Source organism: Macrosteles quadrilineatus, unplaced genomic scaffold (genome assembly GCF_028750875.1).
Source record: "Macrosteles quadrilineatus isolate MER2022 unplaced genomic scaffold, UCM_ALF_1.0 Scaffold_9__3_contigs__length_116548681, whole genome shotgun sequence".
Classification (NCBI taxonomy): Eukaryota; Metazoa; Arthropoda; class Insecta; order Hemiptera; family Cicadellidae; genus Macrosteles; species Macrosteles quadrilineatus.
Window position 1 is genome coordinate 10,307,287 of NW_026542602.1, and position 17,144 is coordinate 10,324,430.

At 38.9% G+C, this 17,144-nt stretch overlaps 1 protein-coding gene across 4 annotated transcripts in view; it reads left to right on the forward strand.

Annotated features, from left to right (window-relative positions):
• Window positions 1–17,144, forward strand: part of LOC129002084 (uncharacterized) — an 87,406-nt gene continuing 70,262 nt past the window's right edge. The window contains exons 1-8 of one of the 4 annotated variants that reach the window (XM_054429619.1): window positions 1–180; window positions 534–579; window positions 4,347–4,555; window positions 5,091–5,218; window positions 11,791–12,070; window positions 12,731–12,857; window positions 13,334–13,413; window positions 16,894–17,028. In XM_054429619.1, coding sequence (XP_054285594.1) covers window positions 4,374–4,555; window positions 5,091–5,218; window positions 11,791–12,070; window positions 12,731–12,857; window positions 13,334–13,413; window positions 16,894–17,028 — 932 coding nt within the window. In that variant the 5' untranslated portion in view covers window positions 1–180; window positions 534–579; window positions 4,347–4,373. Of the gene's footprint in view, window positions 181–320; window positions 349–533; window positions 580–4,328; window positions 4,556–5,090; window positions 5,219–11,790; window positions 12,071–12,730; window positions 12,858–13,333; window positions 13,414–16,893; window positions 17,029–17,144 lie in introns of those variants that run through there. The other 3 variants (XM_054429620.1, XM_054429618.1, XM_054429621.1) reach the window with 3 other exon arrangements.

Here is a 17,144-nt window from a genome sequence, read left to right on the forward strand (position 1 = left end):
TTGTACTACGTTGTCGTTAACAAACAACGTTAGGCGTTACTCCACTCGTTCGTTTCGTTTACTTTTACTACTACACAACCATGCAACTATGTTTCATACCAAACAGTGAGGTTATACATTTTTGTTATTAGGCCCACTGAAGATAATATTTTACATAGGCATATTGAAGTACCAAAATAAGTAAGTGCGCTATCTACCTATTTATTGAAAAGTGTATAAGTTAGCCTAGTTACAAGTGTTAAAGATTGTCATTTTAACTTGGCAATTAGGTAACTTAGGCCTATTTATTCTAGGCGCCTTGCCCGCGGGTGTGGAGATGGGATTTTTGACTAACTTAGTGTAAGTTAAGTAAGTATTTACTGAATAGGCCCAGGCCTGGTTGAAAAATGTAGGCCTAAGTTAATAAAGTTACTTTCATCCTAGTTCTACCTACAATTCAAAAAGGTATACCATATTATTATTTTTAAACCCACCCATCATAAAAATTAGAAATAGCAACATAGGCCCTAACTTAACTCTGGATTATTATACAGGGTGATCGACTCAAGGAGGCCACCATTGGGATACCTATCGGAAACGGTAAGAATTAGAGAAAACTTTAACCCTAGGAGTGGCAGACCGACAGAAAATGTCGATTTCAAAATGTGCCGCTGGAGTGGCGGGCGACAGAATATGTCGATTTATGTAACGTTTTTTTCAGTTGCATGTTAAGCACATTTAAAGTCGGTGAAATGACATAACTCTTATACCAATGGAAAGATAAGATTCCGTAGTTTCATTTTATTATAAGAATGAACCTTATAACATAAATATATCGATCTTATAATGAGTTACATTTAAACGAAAAATACGCGCGAACTCGCGAACGCCATGTTTTGTTGCGCAATCGTAAATGATGAGTCATTTCAAAAATAAATAGCAGACGTAATTTTTGTCTCTGACAAAAGCAAGTGGTACCACTGCAACAAGCATGAAGAAATCTTTTATTCTGTATAAAGTATAACGTCATAATACATTCCAACAGCTGATAAACAATTTTTGTAAATAGCCTATTTTTACGTATTGTTCATGTGGCGGATCGACATAAAATGTCGATTTCTAAATCGCATATATATACAATGTGAAAAGTACAAAAACGTTGTTTTATATACGCTCTTGTAGACGAAGGACAGTAGAATTCAATGTTGTTAGGCTGGTCACACTAATAGAAGCTTTTGATTTTTCAAAGCTAAAGGAACAGAACACTTGTCATCGTCTAACCTAAAATGGCGGCGTCGTCGTGAGTTTTTGTCCGATAACAAAGACGAAGTGTGGGTTTATCCCTAATTTTACATTGTAATGTTCGTTTTAGTTTATTATTTTGTATTAGGCGAAATATTTATGCATTATTTTGCATAGATATTTATACATGTGTGATCCAAAATAGGATAAAAAGTCAGTGAAGTTTTGTGGGCTATAACAGCTGATCAGTTGTTTTGTTTACATTTTTGCTTTTGTGAAAACCAAACATTCTATTACTTATCTTATTTAGTTATTCTTATATAGAATGATATTATTGGCTTCAAAAAATTTGTGGTTTTATCATATTGATATATTAGTAGAGGGCATTTGTGGATCTATCAACGTGTAGTTGAAGAAATTGACGTTTTCCAATTTTTCCGTATTATTGCTAGTAAATCTATAAAAATAATTCTTTTGTGTAAATTATGATATGTCTATGTAGAGGAATAAATTCTGAACAAAATGCATATTTTGAAATGTGCAATAAAAAATTACGTTACATGTGACACGTGTTTGCTTTTGAAATAAAATTTGATAAATTTATAAATTTTATTTTTTTTACTTTTTTCTAAAAATCTACCTTTCTAAAATTGGTTTTTATTACCATTTTTGAATTCTACTGACTATTACGAACAAAATGAATATACGGTTCAATAGTTTATCTCTACATACTAATTTTATACAGATTTTTGGAGAACTCCCTTACAAATTCACCAAAATGAGCGTGCCACTCCACAAAGCACATACTGAAAATCGGTCTCGCCACTCCTAGGGTTAAATGGGGGACATTTTGGTAATTATTTACTTGAAAGTGACCAAGTGTTCTATAGTAAGTTATATATCATTGGAAACTAGATTTTTACCTGAAAATAATGGTGCAAGAAATTTTCTGCTGCCACAAAAACTGAATTTACTACGATTTTTTGAAGTTTATTAATGTAATGCCTCTTGTCGGTTGGTCTCTATAACCATAACTTTACTGTGAATTGACTGACCAACACAAACATGAGAGAGAGAGAGAGAGAGAGAGAGAGAGAAAATTCTTTATTTATTACACACTGTTTTGCAGCAATAAATACAAAAAAATAAAAATATCACATGGGTCACAATGACCTGTGCGTGATAGAGTCCTTAGCTGTCTGCTGTCAAAATAAAAGTTCTTCACACTTCACAATACACATAAAAAAAAGAACTAACAATAACTTGGTAAAATAACACTATACAATTAATACTATAGTTATAAAATAACCTAAAAAACCATATGCAACGTGCAATCAATAACAAGGGGTGCACAAAGCATAACTTTTTTCTTTCAAACCAAATTTTTTTTTACTGAGGCGTGGATTCCGTCAAGTAAGAGTGCTGTAGAAGGTACAAACATGAACGATTGAAATTGAAAGGACCGTCTTTCGTCTAGGGAAGAAGAAGAAACCTAATACAGTCCAACCTCAGTATAAGGAATCTGAAGGGACCGAACTGAATATTCGTTATATCAAGGATTTTGTTAAAACGAGGTTCGTTATATAGAGGTTGTGTATGCAGGAATTTCGCTAAGTCGAGGTTCAGAACCAGCGTCGGTCAATATAGGTCGGGATTAGACATCATTACAACACAATTAAAGTTGCATAGGCTACAATACTTTACAGTACAGTGTTTACATTGTACAGTAGAACCTAAACTATCCGGAATAAAAAAGGGGAGGGATCTTGAATATTGCGCAATCATGAAAATGGCATTGACCTTGGTACAGGTTAAAAAACTGTAAGTTTAAAATCACAGCTTGTTCTAACCCTCCTAAAACCTAGCAAAACACTGTATTGCGTAGTCATAAACCATGTAAAGAACAAAACAAAACAGTAGTAGAAAGTTTTGTAAGCTACTGCTCGTGATAAGTTAGGCCGGTAGGCTACTTACAGTACAGTAGGCCTAGGTACTGACTTATCACAACAGAGGAATGTCAATAATAATCATTAACTATAGCATTGGTGTTGCTAGTTGAAACAAATTGCATTGAAAACAATACAGTAAATTATTAAATAAGTCATTATAAAAGTGTATAATCATGGCCAGCTCAAAGATAATAAATACACTCGAAAAAGGAATGTTAAAAATAACGATGTTGCTATTCTTTCTCTTTGGTTTTGTTTTTATATTCTTTCTTAGGTTTCTCTTTATCCAAAAATTGTACAATTCACCATAGTTACTTATCGCCCAATCACAGCTTACTAAACATTACCTACGTCGTCATCAGTCCTCAGTGAATTAAATTAGTTCTCAGTTGCAACATAGCGTGCGCAGCGACAGCAGACAGAGATGTGTAAAACGGAGCAGATGAATGTTAGCGCAAGCGATGACGTCACCTTTCCATTTCATTTGATAAAGAAACAGATTTTTCAAAAACAATAATGGGGTGGGGGATTTGTTATATCGAGGGAAAGACGTAGACAATTCGCTATGCAGTGGTTAAATTCGCAATGTAGAGGTTCTGACAATGATAAATTCGCTATATTGAGGTGTCTTATTTTAGACGAAATCACGAAAAATTCGTTAAATCAAGGTCGTTGTTATGGTTTGTTCGTTATGTAGAGGTAAAATAAACATTGTGTCTTATGGAGAGTTCTAGGGGATTTAAAAAAAAATCGTTAGGCTATATCAAGGAATTCGTTGTATCGAGGTTCGTTATATCAAGGTTAGACTGTATGACAAAGAGTAAGTTTATACAAAGATGTAGAGGCATTTATAAATTCAACTGAGTGTTGATTATGAACTACTTAAGTTCTTATTTAGACATGTGAGGTGGGTAGGTTGGGTGTTATGCGGTCTCGTGACTGTATTAAGTGTTTTGATGTTAGGTTAGATTAGGAAGGTAAAGTTTAGGTTAAAATGAATCGAGTTGTTGATTTTATATTATCTCCAGACTGTTTATGCACTTTGTTAAAAGTACTGCAAATACAATAAATAATAATTTCAAAAATGCTGTGCATTAAACTGTATTGTGTTAGTTTTATGTTGTAGTAGTGATATGACTGTTACTTATAGAATATTAGTTTCAGCATTGATTTCAGATTGCACTTGATGAACTATTAGTTACCATGTCTGGAATATGGATAGTATCAGATTTCCCTTGGGACGTGAACAAATATAAGAGCAATTATGACTCCGAACACTGGGATCTGTGTAAAGCTTTCATGGAAACACACAAATCCAAGTTTCCAGAACAGAAATTGGTACACCTTACTGAGGCTTTTTATCAAATGGGTGTATATGGAAGTAGGTAAGTACATGTTAAATATAGGCTAGTATTATTCCAAGTTGTCTGTTGCTTTTTAATTAAACAAGACCAAGAATATCTGCTCTATCTGAAAATATTATCATACCTATTTTTTATGATTCCTGTTTGATTTTTACTTTTTTTAAATAATATAATACTTGTAGGCTACTTAAGAAATTAATTTAAAAGCAGTGTAGGCTAGTTCAAAGTGGTTATGAAAAAATAGGTGACCTATGGAAAACTTATGTGAATAGTAGTGGAAGTTTAGTACATAGCACACATGAGAGCATAGTACAGTAGTAAAGGATTATGTGTGATATGTGATATCAAATTAATTTTCCATGTAGTGTAACATCAAACTTGCAAAAATTGTAGTTCTTAGTTTATACTTAAGGTCTTTTTTTACCTATTCCACAGAATTGTCTTCAACAACGTATATTACGATACTTATGTTTGATTTTGATGCATAAAAACAATGTTAGTAACTTAAACTATATTCTTTTTACTCAAATTTACTTTGTGCAATTTTGACTCCCAGCTATGATCCCAAAACTACACGCATGGTGAATGCTCTGGCTGTAGAAGTGCTGGATGGTTTACTCAAGGCTCATCCTGGTTTGATAGTTCATCCGTTTGACCATCTGCAGTCTTCAGCCATTCCTCAGAGTAAGTTGTGTAAAGTTTATGTTTACCTAATAGACCTGTAGGTGAAAATCCTAAATTTACTCATTACCGTAGTTTAAAGTAACATTTATTCATTAGCAACAATGTTGCCAAACTTAGTTTGTGTAATGTATTGTTATGACTAAATACGTTTTGTGTAAGTTATTTCCAGAATACTTCCCATATGTGCATTTGGAGGATTGAACTAGCCATGATAAGAATTTTGATATTTCTAACAATTGTTTTAATATGTCCAACTTTTTCTACACAACTGGGGCCAATTTTAAAACTGAAAATGTATTTAGGCCTATTATAGGACATCATTGAAATAACATTACCCCTTCGTCAATGCCAAATTTGTTCATCATCTATGTAACCAAAAACCAAAATGACATACACCAACTCCAGTTCAACCTGGATTAAGTTGGGGTTTTTTTTTGTACTAGGCACGAGCCCGGGATTGTATTTCCCATTACTTCAGGCTAGACCTAGGGGTTGCGGCATTATCACTTAGATAAAATCCATTGGTGATTTGGTGGGATTTGAACCCGGGACCAAAGTCCCGCACTCTAACCACTAGACCAAGTCGCTTCTATCACAAGTATTATTCCTTAAGCACACACACTCATTTTTTTACACTGCAGTGAGCGCGGGGATTTGCTGGACCCCCAAATAAAAATGGGTCTAAAAAAGTGTTTGATATTTAGCTCTTTAAACCTTAGACGTAATATCTATATTCATTTTCTCATATTGTTACATACATTTTATGATCCTACCATATCAAATCAAATAAAAAAGTCCTTTATTCAAACAGTACATTTGTATATACATGAATTGTGTCAAGTCAAGAATAAACTTAACTATTCATTGATATACATAACTATTGATTTGACATACTAATAGCTAATTGAAAAAGTCCCCAATCTTGTAGCAGCATTTATCTGACAACAATTTGAATAAACACCGATCAAATTTGAATATATTTGATGGCCACAGGTTTTTCTTTACTCGTTTTGACATCTTGGCGAAAGAGAAAGAATGAACGGCCACCGCCAAGATGTCAAAACAAGTAAAGAATAACCTGTGGCCATCCATGCCAACAATCACAACATGGACTTTGATAGTTGCTTCACAACTAAAGTAATAAAATCACTTCCAAAGGATGAATGCAACCCTTCCATGTTAAGAAGGTGGGAACTGGCATTCCAGTATATAACCAACTCCAGAACTCCCCCAACCTTAACCTAAGATAAACCTGTCCCAGCAGCTAGCTAAATACATAATAGGCCTAGTTTGTATATAAAATAATATGTGTGTTTGTACATAGTTGTAAATAGACTAATGAGATGTGGCAACCCTGCATAGTTGACAACAGCCATTTCGTAATTTATAAACCCTTTCTCTACATTTGACAAAGTCCCTTAGCGGACGAAATATTGTGTGCACAGTGTTTTTATACTTATTCTATGGCCTACCCACACTTTCAAGGTAAGCTAGCTGCTATCCTCCTTTTTATACAATTTAAAAACATGAATATATATCATTATTAGTATACACAACTTTTTACAACACAAACTAACACTGTACGTACGGTTTTCAATTTTTTTGGTTCTACGTTTGTTATTATATTTCGCACCAAAAATTTATAAAAAAAAATATTTTCCTAACTAACATGTTATATATTTCTATGTAGGGAATTAGATTGTCTACAAAATGTATATATAGAATTTCCCATAAATAATCTGTAAACAAAATTTTCCTGAGGCTGCTTTTAAAATTTCAAAAATTTTTTTAACATTGACATTTTGCTCTGAAACATGCCTTGGTGACGGCCCCGATCCTCGCCTGACCCGACTTAAGCCAACCCTTCGTACTCCAGGTCGACGCCTCAAATTATAGCCCGGGAGCAGCGCTCACTCAGAGTATAAACGACCGAGAAGTGGTCGTTGCGTATGCCAGTAGGCTACTCTCTGAGGCCGAACGGAACTACACGAGCACTGAAAAGGAGGGTCTCGCTCTGGTGTGGGTTGTTCGGAAATTCAAGGCTTATCTCTAATACTAATGGCTAACGTCTAATAAAGATGTTTTTATTTATTTATTTATCTCGAAGGCTATGGTCTCGAAGCTCCTGATCCTGCAGCGCAGGAGACTGACGACCCGTCATCCGACGTTGACAACGATGGTAACCCGCCGGGCAGCCACGGTGCTTGGTATGACCGTCTTCGCAATCTGGTCAGCAAACACCCTGGTCGTTACTCAGGGTGAGTGACATGAGTGAGGGTGATGAGTGAGATATAAGCTTCGCAACTGTAAGCTGTATCGTGCTGTCTCGAGGAAGGATCTACCTACGACATGGAGGGTGTGTGTATCAAGCGACCAAGTTTCTGTGGTACTGCATGAAAACCACGACACAGCTACGGCAGGACATCTTGGGGTGAAGAAGACGTTAGCCCGAGTTGGTGGGGAGTACTTTTGGTCTAACTGGTGTCGTGAGGTGAAGGCCTATGTACGGTCTTGGGCCCAATGCCAGGCCTATAAAGTACCCCATATGAAACCAGCTGAGAAAATGTACTTCCGACAACCCCAAGGACCGTGGTACGCAGTCCCTGCTGACCTGGTAGGCCCATTGCCTAGATCACAACGGGGTCAGCGATTTCTGATTGTGGTGCAGGATACCTTCAGCAAATGGACAGAAGTCGCCTCCATTGCGTCTGCAACCGCAAAGAATGTGGTGACCATCCTAGAAAGAAGGCTATCCTACTTCGATATGGAGCTCCGGATGTGTTGATTACAGACAACGGCATGCAGTTCGTTGGTAAACTGGTTCGAGAGTTAGCTGCTGAGTGGGGCATCACTCTACAGACGACGGCCCCCTACAGCCCCCAGTCGAACCCAGTCGAGAGGCAAAACCGGGTGGTGAAGACTATGATTGCGCAATTCGTGAGAGGCAATCATAGGTCCTGGGAAAACCACCTGGTGGAATTTCAGTACGCCCTCAACACCGCTGTCCACGACTCTACTGGTTTTACTCCGGCGATGCTATGTTTAGGACAACAACTGAAGCCTCCCCGGGCCGTCCGTGGTTCTTCGTTTGAGGTGTCCCTCATTAAGTGAGACGCACAGTAAACTATTGGATGAGTTTCCTCAAGTAAAATCAACATATATAACATATATAACCTCCGACGTAGGGAGGTGACGCACAAGATTGGCACGCCTGTGATGAGAAGGCTCCATGACCTATCCTTGGCTGCCGACGCCATCGTGGGAAAGTTAGCGTCAAAATATCACGGCCCCTGCACTGTGATCGGTCGTCAAGTTAACCTTTACGAGGTGCGGGATGAGGATTCCTCAATGGTGCACGTTGTCCACGCAAATGATTTAAAACCGTTTTGCGCACGTGTTTAGTGGTAATTTGGGGTGGGGCCTCGCTTTGGCTACTAAGTAAGGTAAGTACTAAGTACTAACTACTACTACTACTACTACTGAGTACTACTAAGTACTACTAAACTAAGTACTAAGTACTAAGTACTACTAAGTACTAAGTACTACTAAGTACTAAGTACTACTAAGTACTAAGTACTACTAAGTAACGCGTATGACTAGAGGTGTATGTTACAGCATGTTGCCGTAGTGACGCTTTATGCTCCTGCTGTAAGCCGCTTCACCTGTAGCTTGTACCTTTAACGTATCCTAAGCTTATAGTGCATGATCCCGCTTGGTGCTGAGTGCTTGTTCTGTTGGGTAGGTGAGATGTCTTCCGACCCCCGCCCGCCGACGCCGGACCGAGATAACCTCGAGCCTGAAGATATGGAGTTGGACCGGGAGATCGAGGACTTCCTGGGGGCCAACTGGGCCTGGATTGCGCGATTGCTCGATTGCTCGGACCTCGAAGTCGAGGAGATCCGGTCCCGATCACCTTCACCGGCGGCAATGCATCTCCCGCAGGAGGAACAACCGCCATCCCCTGCGGTGGAACCCCAGCAGGTTGGCGGCCATCTTCCAGCTTCGCCGCCTTGCCGCCGGGCCCGATTTGCTTCGCCCCGTCAACAACCTTGCCTTGTCTCTCCGCCCTGTCAACGCCCTCCCCCTGTCTCTCCGGCCAATCAACGTCCTTGTCCTGTCTCTCCATCCCGTCAACGCCCTTACCCCGCTGCGCCGCCCCGTCACCGTCTCCGCCCCGCCTCGCCGCCCCGTCGCCGTCGTGGCCCTGCTGCGCCGCCCCGTCACCGTCTCCGCCCCGCCTCGTTGCCCTGTCATCGCCCCAGCCCTGCTGCGCCGCCTCGTCCCCGCCCCGTTTTGCGACCTCGCCGCCTCCCTGAACGTCCTCGTCGAGCTTCCCCTCCTTGCCGTCAACGATGGGAGGAAGCACCGGAGGGTGCCGCATCAAACCCAGCGCGCCGCCGACCTACCCCCATCATCTGGGAGCTGGCGCTGCCAAGGAGTCCGGCCAGATTCCCCGTTCGCCGGACGGAGACCGACGAGATCGTCGCCGGGAATGACCTTCCACTGTCACGGGCCGTCCTCCTTCGGCTGGCAGCCGCCTACAACCAACTGACGCCGGAGCAGAGAAGAAACAAGCGGTGGAGGATTATGCTGGGGGCCGACCGATATGTGCGGCTCCGGCCGAGCCAGGTGCTGCGAGTCGTCCGGGGCCGGCTGCCGGAGCTGAGGCGACGGTTTCAACCCCGCTGAGCCATTTGACCCCAACTGCCTTGAGCAGTTGTAGTGGGCCTGCTGGCTCCTTGTAACCACCTCTACGGTGGTGTGAATCGACCCGACTGATTAACCCCCTCCACCGGGGGGTGATAGGTTTGTCTTCTTGGTTTTCTTGCCCGCCCTTCCATCGCCCTTAATCCCTCCATTTCCGCCCGAGTTTCGTTCTTCCGTTACCTCTACCCTTCCAGTTTCCTTTTCCCCTTCCTTTCTCTTCTTCGTTGTGACCTCTGAGGCAACTCAGCCACAGGCTGTCTGCTTCCTACCTGACTTCGTCCGCTCTTTGTCTTTTTTGTCCTGTAGTGTGGAGGGGGTGTAACGGGGGGGGGGGAGGGGTAAAATATTGGTAGGCCTAATTAAAGGATAGTTATTTCGAACTGTCTGTAATTACATTTTGTTACTTCCATGAAAGTTAAACAGCCAGTTGTGGGCTGTTGTGAAAGTCTAGTCATCGTTCTAACATAACCTCGAAACCAATCCGAGGTGACAGGTGCAACGACAGACGACCGGGAGAGAGGAAGTAAAACTGCATCTCTGTTTTTTTGGATAGCGCCGTCTGCTTCGGTTTTACTTCTTCCTAACTTCCCGAGTTTGTCTTACGACTTCCCTCGAGTGTTAGGCTTTGTTTTTTTTCTTTTTTTTTTCTTTGTAACCTCTGACCAATTAGGGGTGAGTATGACGTCAACGACGCGACCCTGAGCCGAGGAGAAGAAAACCACTATTCTGACTCCGACCGGCTTCCCTTCGAGTAAAGAATTTCGATATTTGTCGTTGTAACCAACTAGTTTAGTGGGAAATATAAGGTAGTGACTCTTGTTCTCGATTAACGTTTCTTAACCTGTCTTTGGGACCTTCTTTTTGATTTTTTAAATATTTCAAACTTCGTTTGACCATCTCTAAGTTTGTCCCAGCAGACAGGTTTCGTCGTGCCTAGTTTGGCATAAGTTTGCTCAAGTGCCCATGTGAGAAAGTACAAGTTTTAGTTTTCGTTTTAAGCTCAAGGAACCGTTTTATTTTTTGTATATATTTTTTTCCCTCGTTCAGTTTCTCACAGATAACTTGAGCCAACTTATTTTTTTAGTAATTTCAGACTCTGTGGGACTTAGGCTAGGCCTATCTTCAGCTAACCTTTGTCTGTTTCAGGTTAATACTTTTACCTTAACTCTGTAAGCGGGGTGACTAATTAGTTTACTATTTGTCTAGTTAAGTAGCTAGTAGAGTGTCAAGTAGTTATTACCCAAAGAGTCCCATCAGAATTATCGATTCCTCACAAACTCCCCTGACTAGAGCAGTGATTAAAAGTGTAGTGTCTGGTAACCCGCTAGATTTGTTCTGAGCACTGATAACCGAGGCTATCAACACTAAGGCTATCCTAATCACTTTCAACTCCTGGGAAAATCCCCGCAACCCGACTCTTGCGATTCCTGGGTCTTTGTATCATTAAGGTGACGTAATTTCCTACGTTACCATTCTACATTTTGTCGTCAGGAAATTTACGTCACATATTTGCTTCTTATGATGTTTATATTCAATCAATCAATCAAAATAACTTTATTCATATTGCACATTTTGTACAGAATGGAGTCAGTTATAAAACACAATATTAAACTTAAGACTACTTACAGAGAATATTGTTACTATCAAAAAAATCTAATTTCAGGAAGTTGGAAAAAATCTTCTAATTTATACAAGGGTCTGTTGGTGAGAAATAATTTCAAACATTTTTTAAATGAATTTAAATTAGTTATATTCAGTTATATTTAGTTATATTCATTGGTTTACCAGAATGTTTGTTGGAGACAGCACTGTTGTTCAATCTAGTTTGTCAATATGGGATTATAGTTTGTGTTTTTTATGTGTAGCGGAGCCTGGCTCTGAAAGTCTATCTGGCAAAGTCATGAAGGAGCTGGACAAATCTTCGTCTATCTGGGACACACAAGTGGATAGAAACATAATAGCAAACTTGTTGATGAAAGAGCAGATGAAAGAATTGTTCAAAGGCTTTGTTATTATCTACGATATCCAGAGAAACAGCACATTGAATTATAATAAAGTCAGTATACTGGAAGAGTCTTTCAAGCGATCAAAGTTTGGACCTTGCCACTGGGACAAACAGAACACGAATAATAATGTGTTTCCTATGTAAGTATATTAGTTTAAGTTTCCTGACAGTTTGTCTAAAAAATTGGCAAAAAAATTAAAATTACTGTATGCCTTCAAGTTTTCTCTAATAACAAAACAAGTTTTCTTAGCACTACTATCAGGAAAGACATTTCCTGTTTTTTTTGGTAGTCAAGTAGACCTACAGCTTAACACTTACGGGTGTCTCGGCGACATACAGAGCAGTGTGACGGCCGGTACCTGTTAAACCTGTTAAATTGTCCCAAACTACCCGATATCAGCACTACCACATTACTAAGACCAGAATTTGACAGATGTCCTGCATTTTAACTAATATGCCAGCCAGATCCCTGTGTTTTGGATATGATTCTTTTTTTATTCTGATTCTTTTTTATTTTAATTACTACACAATTCTCAAGCATTCATAAGAGCTGAAGGTTATTTCTTGTACAGTCTATTTCTAGGTACATTTAGTACAATATTACATTATTATCTACAAAGGTATTTGTTTTAGGCATCTATCACAAACAATGTTGAATTGCTCCTGGGTCATAATATTGACTTTATTAAAGTAATAGTACTTGTATATGTTTCTTTAATAGGGCTGTAGGATTGTTGTTTGATTGTTTGAGTCAAATCCCTTTCCAACAGTTGAAATCTAAATTTGTAACATGTTTCTAGACGATTGGCTCTGAAGTGGCGTAACGTGGTGCTGGCAGAGGCTGTTGGAGAGAATGAAAATGGATTGAAAACCAGATTAGCACAAGCAGTGTTAAGCAAGTTGTCAGACTTCTCTATAGGAATTGAGGTGAGGGAAGTTTGTCATTTATCTACTAATAAGGCTCCCATGATGTCTTTTAAACGATTGCTGTCTTTAAAAAAAACCCTCCTCTAAAAGGTCTTTGAAGTCCTTTCTAAAAATACAAAAACAAAACAAAAAAAAATCTTTTTTTCCAAAAATAACTCTTTTGTACACCTTTTTACAATAAACTTTCCTAAAAGACCTAATCCTACAAAAAACGCCCTCCAAGTATCATCATTTCATTAAAAAAAAGTATTGTATTCCATTAAAAGTTCTTTTGCATTGAAAACTATTTTTTAAGTCTTCGAAAGAACTCGATTAAAACAAGATCGTTTGGATCCTCCTATAAACAAATAATAAGGTATTTTTAAGTCCTCTATAACCTCACTGTTAACAACAAAACAATTAAGAAATAATTACTATGACAATTTATATCTGTTTAGAAATAACTGAACTTGACCAATTGATTTATTTTGTTTCAGGCCAAATGGAGTTACTATAGGGATGGTATATTGTCGGAGAGATTCGAGAACCCGAACCCCAGGAAAAACCATATTTATAGGTAAGTAATTTGTCCTAACACGCTAATTCTTTATCGACATGTCTCTCTTTTGGAATACATTTACATAGTGATGTACATGTTTCAGGGTTTTACAGAGGTCCCAGTTCAAGGAGGTGACAGAGATCATCAGTTACATTGACACTTTCTTGACTTGTCTGTTTTGGGATACATTTACAATGTGCTGTACATGTTTCAGGGTTTTACAGATGTCCCAGTTCAAGGCGGTGGCAGAGATCATCAGTTACATTGACACTTTCTTGACTTGTCTGTTTTGGAATACATTTACAATGTGCTGTACATGTTTCAGGGTTTTACAGATGTCCCAGTTCAAGGCGATGGTAGAGATCATCAGTTACATTGACACTTTCTTGACTTGTCTGTTTTGGAATACATTTACAATGTGCTGTACATGTTTCAGGGTTTTACAGATGTCCCAGTTCAAGGCGATGGTAGAGATCATCAGTTACATTGACACTTTCTTGACTTGTCTGTTTTGGAATACATTTACAATGTGCTGTACATGTTTCAGGGTTTTACAGATGTCCCAGTTCAAGGCGATGGTAGAGATCATCAGTTACATTGACACTTTCTTGACTTGTCTGTTTTGGAATACATTTACAATGTGCTGTACATGTTTCAGGGTTTTACAGATGTCCCAGTTCAAGGCGGTGGCAGTGATCATCAGTTACATATACACTTTCTTGACTTGTCTGTTTTGGAATACATTTACAATGTGCTGTACATGTTTCAGGGTTTTACAGATGTCCCAGTTCAAGGCGATGGTAGAGATCATCAGTTACATTGACACTTTCTTGACTTGTCTGTTTTGGGATACATTTACAATGTGCTGTACATGTTTCAGGGTTTTACAGATGTCCCAGTTCAAGGCGGTGGCAGTGATCATCAGTTACATATACACTTTCTTGACTTGTCTGTTTTGGAATACATTTACAATGTGCTGTACATGTTTCAGGGTTTTACAGATGTCCCAGTTCAAGGCGATGGTAGAGATCATCAGTTACATTGACACTTTCTTGACTTGTCTGTTTTGGAATACATTTACAATGTGCTGTACTAGTCCAGTCAAGGAATGAGGTGTAGAGTGCGTGAGCAGGTAACTAAGCGATTCCTTCAGAAACTTGTTCAGGGGGCTTAGGGTGTTAACATACCAAAAGTCCTGACTCCTAGGTGGTGAGCCAGGGGGTGGAGGGGGGAAAAAGGGGGGGAAAAAGGTACGCATTTTGGGTTTTTTGATTATATCTCGAAAACTATCAACTTTTTGTATACTATAGTAAATTATAAAATTGAAGAAGATTAAATTTTCTACAAGAAAAGTATATAATGTGTTTATTTTGGTTCAACAGATTACGAGTTATAACTTATTTAATTGATATCTTATTAAAATACTCCTTCCATAAGAAATACATGTAAATTAGTATGCGAAATGGGGCGAATCCTATCCGCCCAAAGGAAATATTAATGATATTCTGGAAATCTTGACAAAATTTCCAGTAATTTGACACTTTAATCATTAACATTGATCCAAAATTAAGGCGAGGGCGAGGTAACAAAATGTCGAGATTTGGTGTTTTTTTATTGGAAATATAAAAAAAACCTTAAATCATCCCATTTTTAAACGCTCACCCTCGCTTTAATTTTTGACAAAATTTCATTATTAAAGTGTCAAATTACTGGAAATTTTGTCAAGATTTCCAGAATATCAGTTATATTTCCTTTGGGCGGATAGGATTCGCCCCATTTCGCATACTAATTTACATGTATTTCTTATGGAAGGAGTATTTTAATAAGATATCAATTAAATAAGTTATAACTCGTAATCTGTTGAACCAAAATAAACACATTATATACTTTTATTGTAGAAAATTTAATCTTCTTCAATTTTATAATTTACTATAGTATACAAAAAGTTGATAGTTTTCGAGATATAATCAAAAAACCCAAAATGCGTACCTTCCCCCCCCTTTTTTCCCCCTCCACCCCCTGGCTCACCACCTAGGAGTCAGGACTTTTGGTATGTTAACACCCTAAGCCCCCTGAACAAGTTTCTGAAGGAATCGCTTAGTTACCTGCTCACGCACTCTACACCTACTTTTGGATCATTCAATGACTGGACTATACATGTTTCAGGGTTTTACAGATGTCCCAGTTCAAGGCGATGGTAGAGATCATCAGTTACATTGACACTTTCTTGACTTGTCTGTTTTGGGATACATTTACAATGTGCTGTACATGTTTCAGGGTTTTACAGATGTCCCAGTTCAAGGCGATGGTAGAGATCATCAGTTACATTGACACTTTCTTGACTTGTCTGTTTTGGAATACATTTACAATGTGCTGTACATGTTTCAGGGTTTTACAGATGTCCCAGTTCAAGGCGGTGGCAGTGATCATCAGTTACATATACACTTTCTTGACTTGTCTGTTTTGGAATACATTTACAATGTGCTGTACATGTTTCAGGGTTTTACAGATGTCCCAGTTCAAGGCGGTGGCAGTGATCATCAGTTACATATACACTTTCTTGACTTGTCTGTTTTCGGATACATTTACAATGTGCTGTACATGTTTCAGGGTTTTACAGATGTCCCAGTTCAAGGCGGTGGCAGTGATCATCAGTTACATTGACACTTTCTTGACTTGTCTGTTTTGGGATACATTTACAATGTGCGGTACATGTTTCAGGGTTTTACAGATGTCCCAGTTCAAGGCGATGGCAGAGATCATCAGTTACATTAACACTTTCTTGACTTGTCTGTTTTGGGATACATTTACAATGTGCTGTACATGTTTTAGGGTTTTACAGAGGTCCCAGTTCAAGGCGGTGGCAGTGATCATCAGTTACATTGACACTTTCTTGACTTGTCTGTTTTGGGATACATTTACAATGTGCTGTACATGTTTCAGGGTTTTACAGAGGTCCCAGTTCAAGGCGGTGGCAGAGATCATCAGTTACATTGACACTTTCTTGGCTTGTCTGTTTTGGGATACATTTACAATGTGCTGTACATGTTTCAGGGTTTTACAGATGTCCCAGTTCAAGGCGATGGCAGAGATCATCAATTACATATACACTTTCTTGACTTGTCTGTTTTGGGATACATTTACAATGTGCTGTACATGTTTCAGGGTTTTACAGAGGTCCCAGTTCAAGGCGATGGCAGAGATCATCAGTTACATATACACTTTATTGACTTGTCTGTTTTGGGATACATTTACAATGTGCTGTACATGTTTCAGGGTTTTACAGAGGTCCCAGTTCAAGGCGATGGCAGAGATCATCAGTTACATATACACTTTATTGACTTGTCTGTTTTGGGATACATTTACAATGTGCTGTACATGTTTCAAGGTTTTACAGATGTCCCAGTTCAAGGCGATGGCAGAGATCATCAGTTACATATACACTTTCTTGACTTGTCTGTTTTGGGATACATTTACAATGTGCTGTACATGTTTCAGGGTTTTACAGAGGTCCCAGTTCAAGGCGGTGGCAGAGATCATCAGTTACATTGACACTTTCGCCAACTCTGACTCCTTCGCTGAGGTCATCTTCAGCATGGACTTTAGCAACCAAGAGAAAAAACAGCTGATGGAGTAAGTGGATTATTTTTGAGTGACTGTCCCACTTACAAACCTTTATAGATTGAACACACTCCTTATGGATTTGTCATTCTTGCGGATCAGCTGAATACTATTTTTAAGTTAGTTAT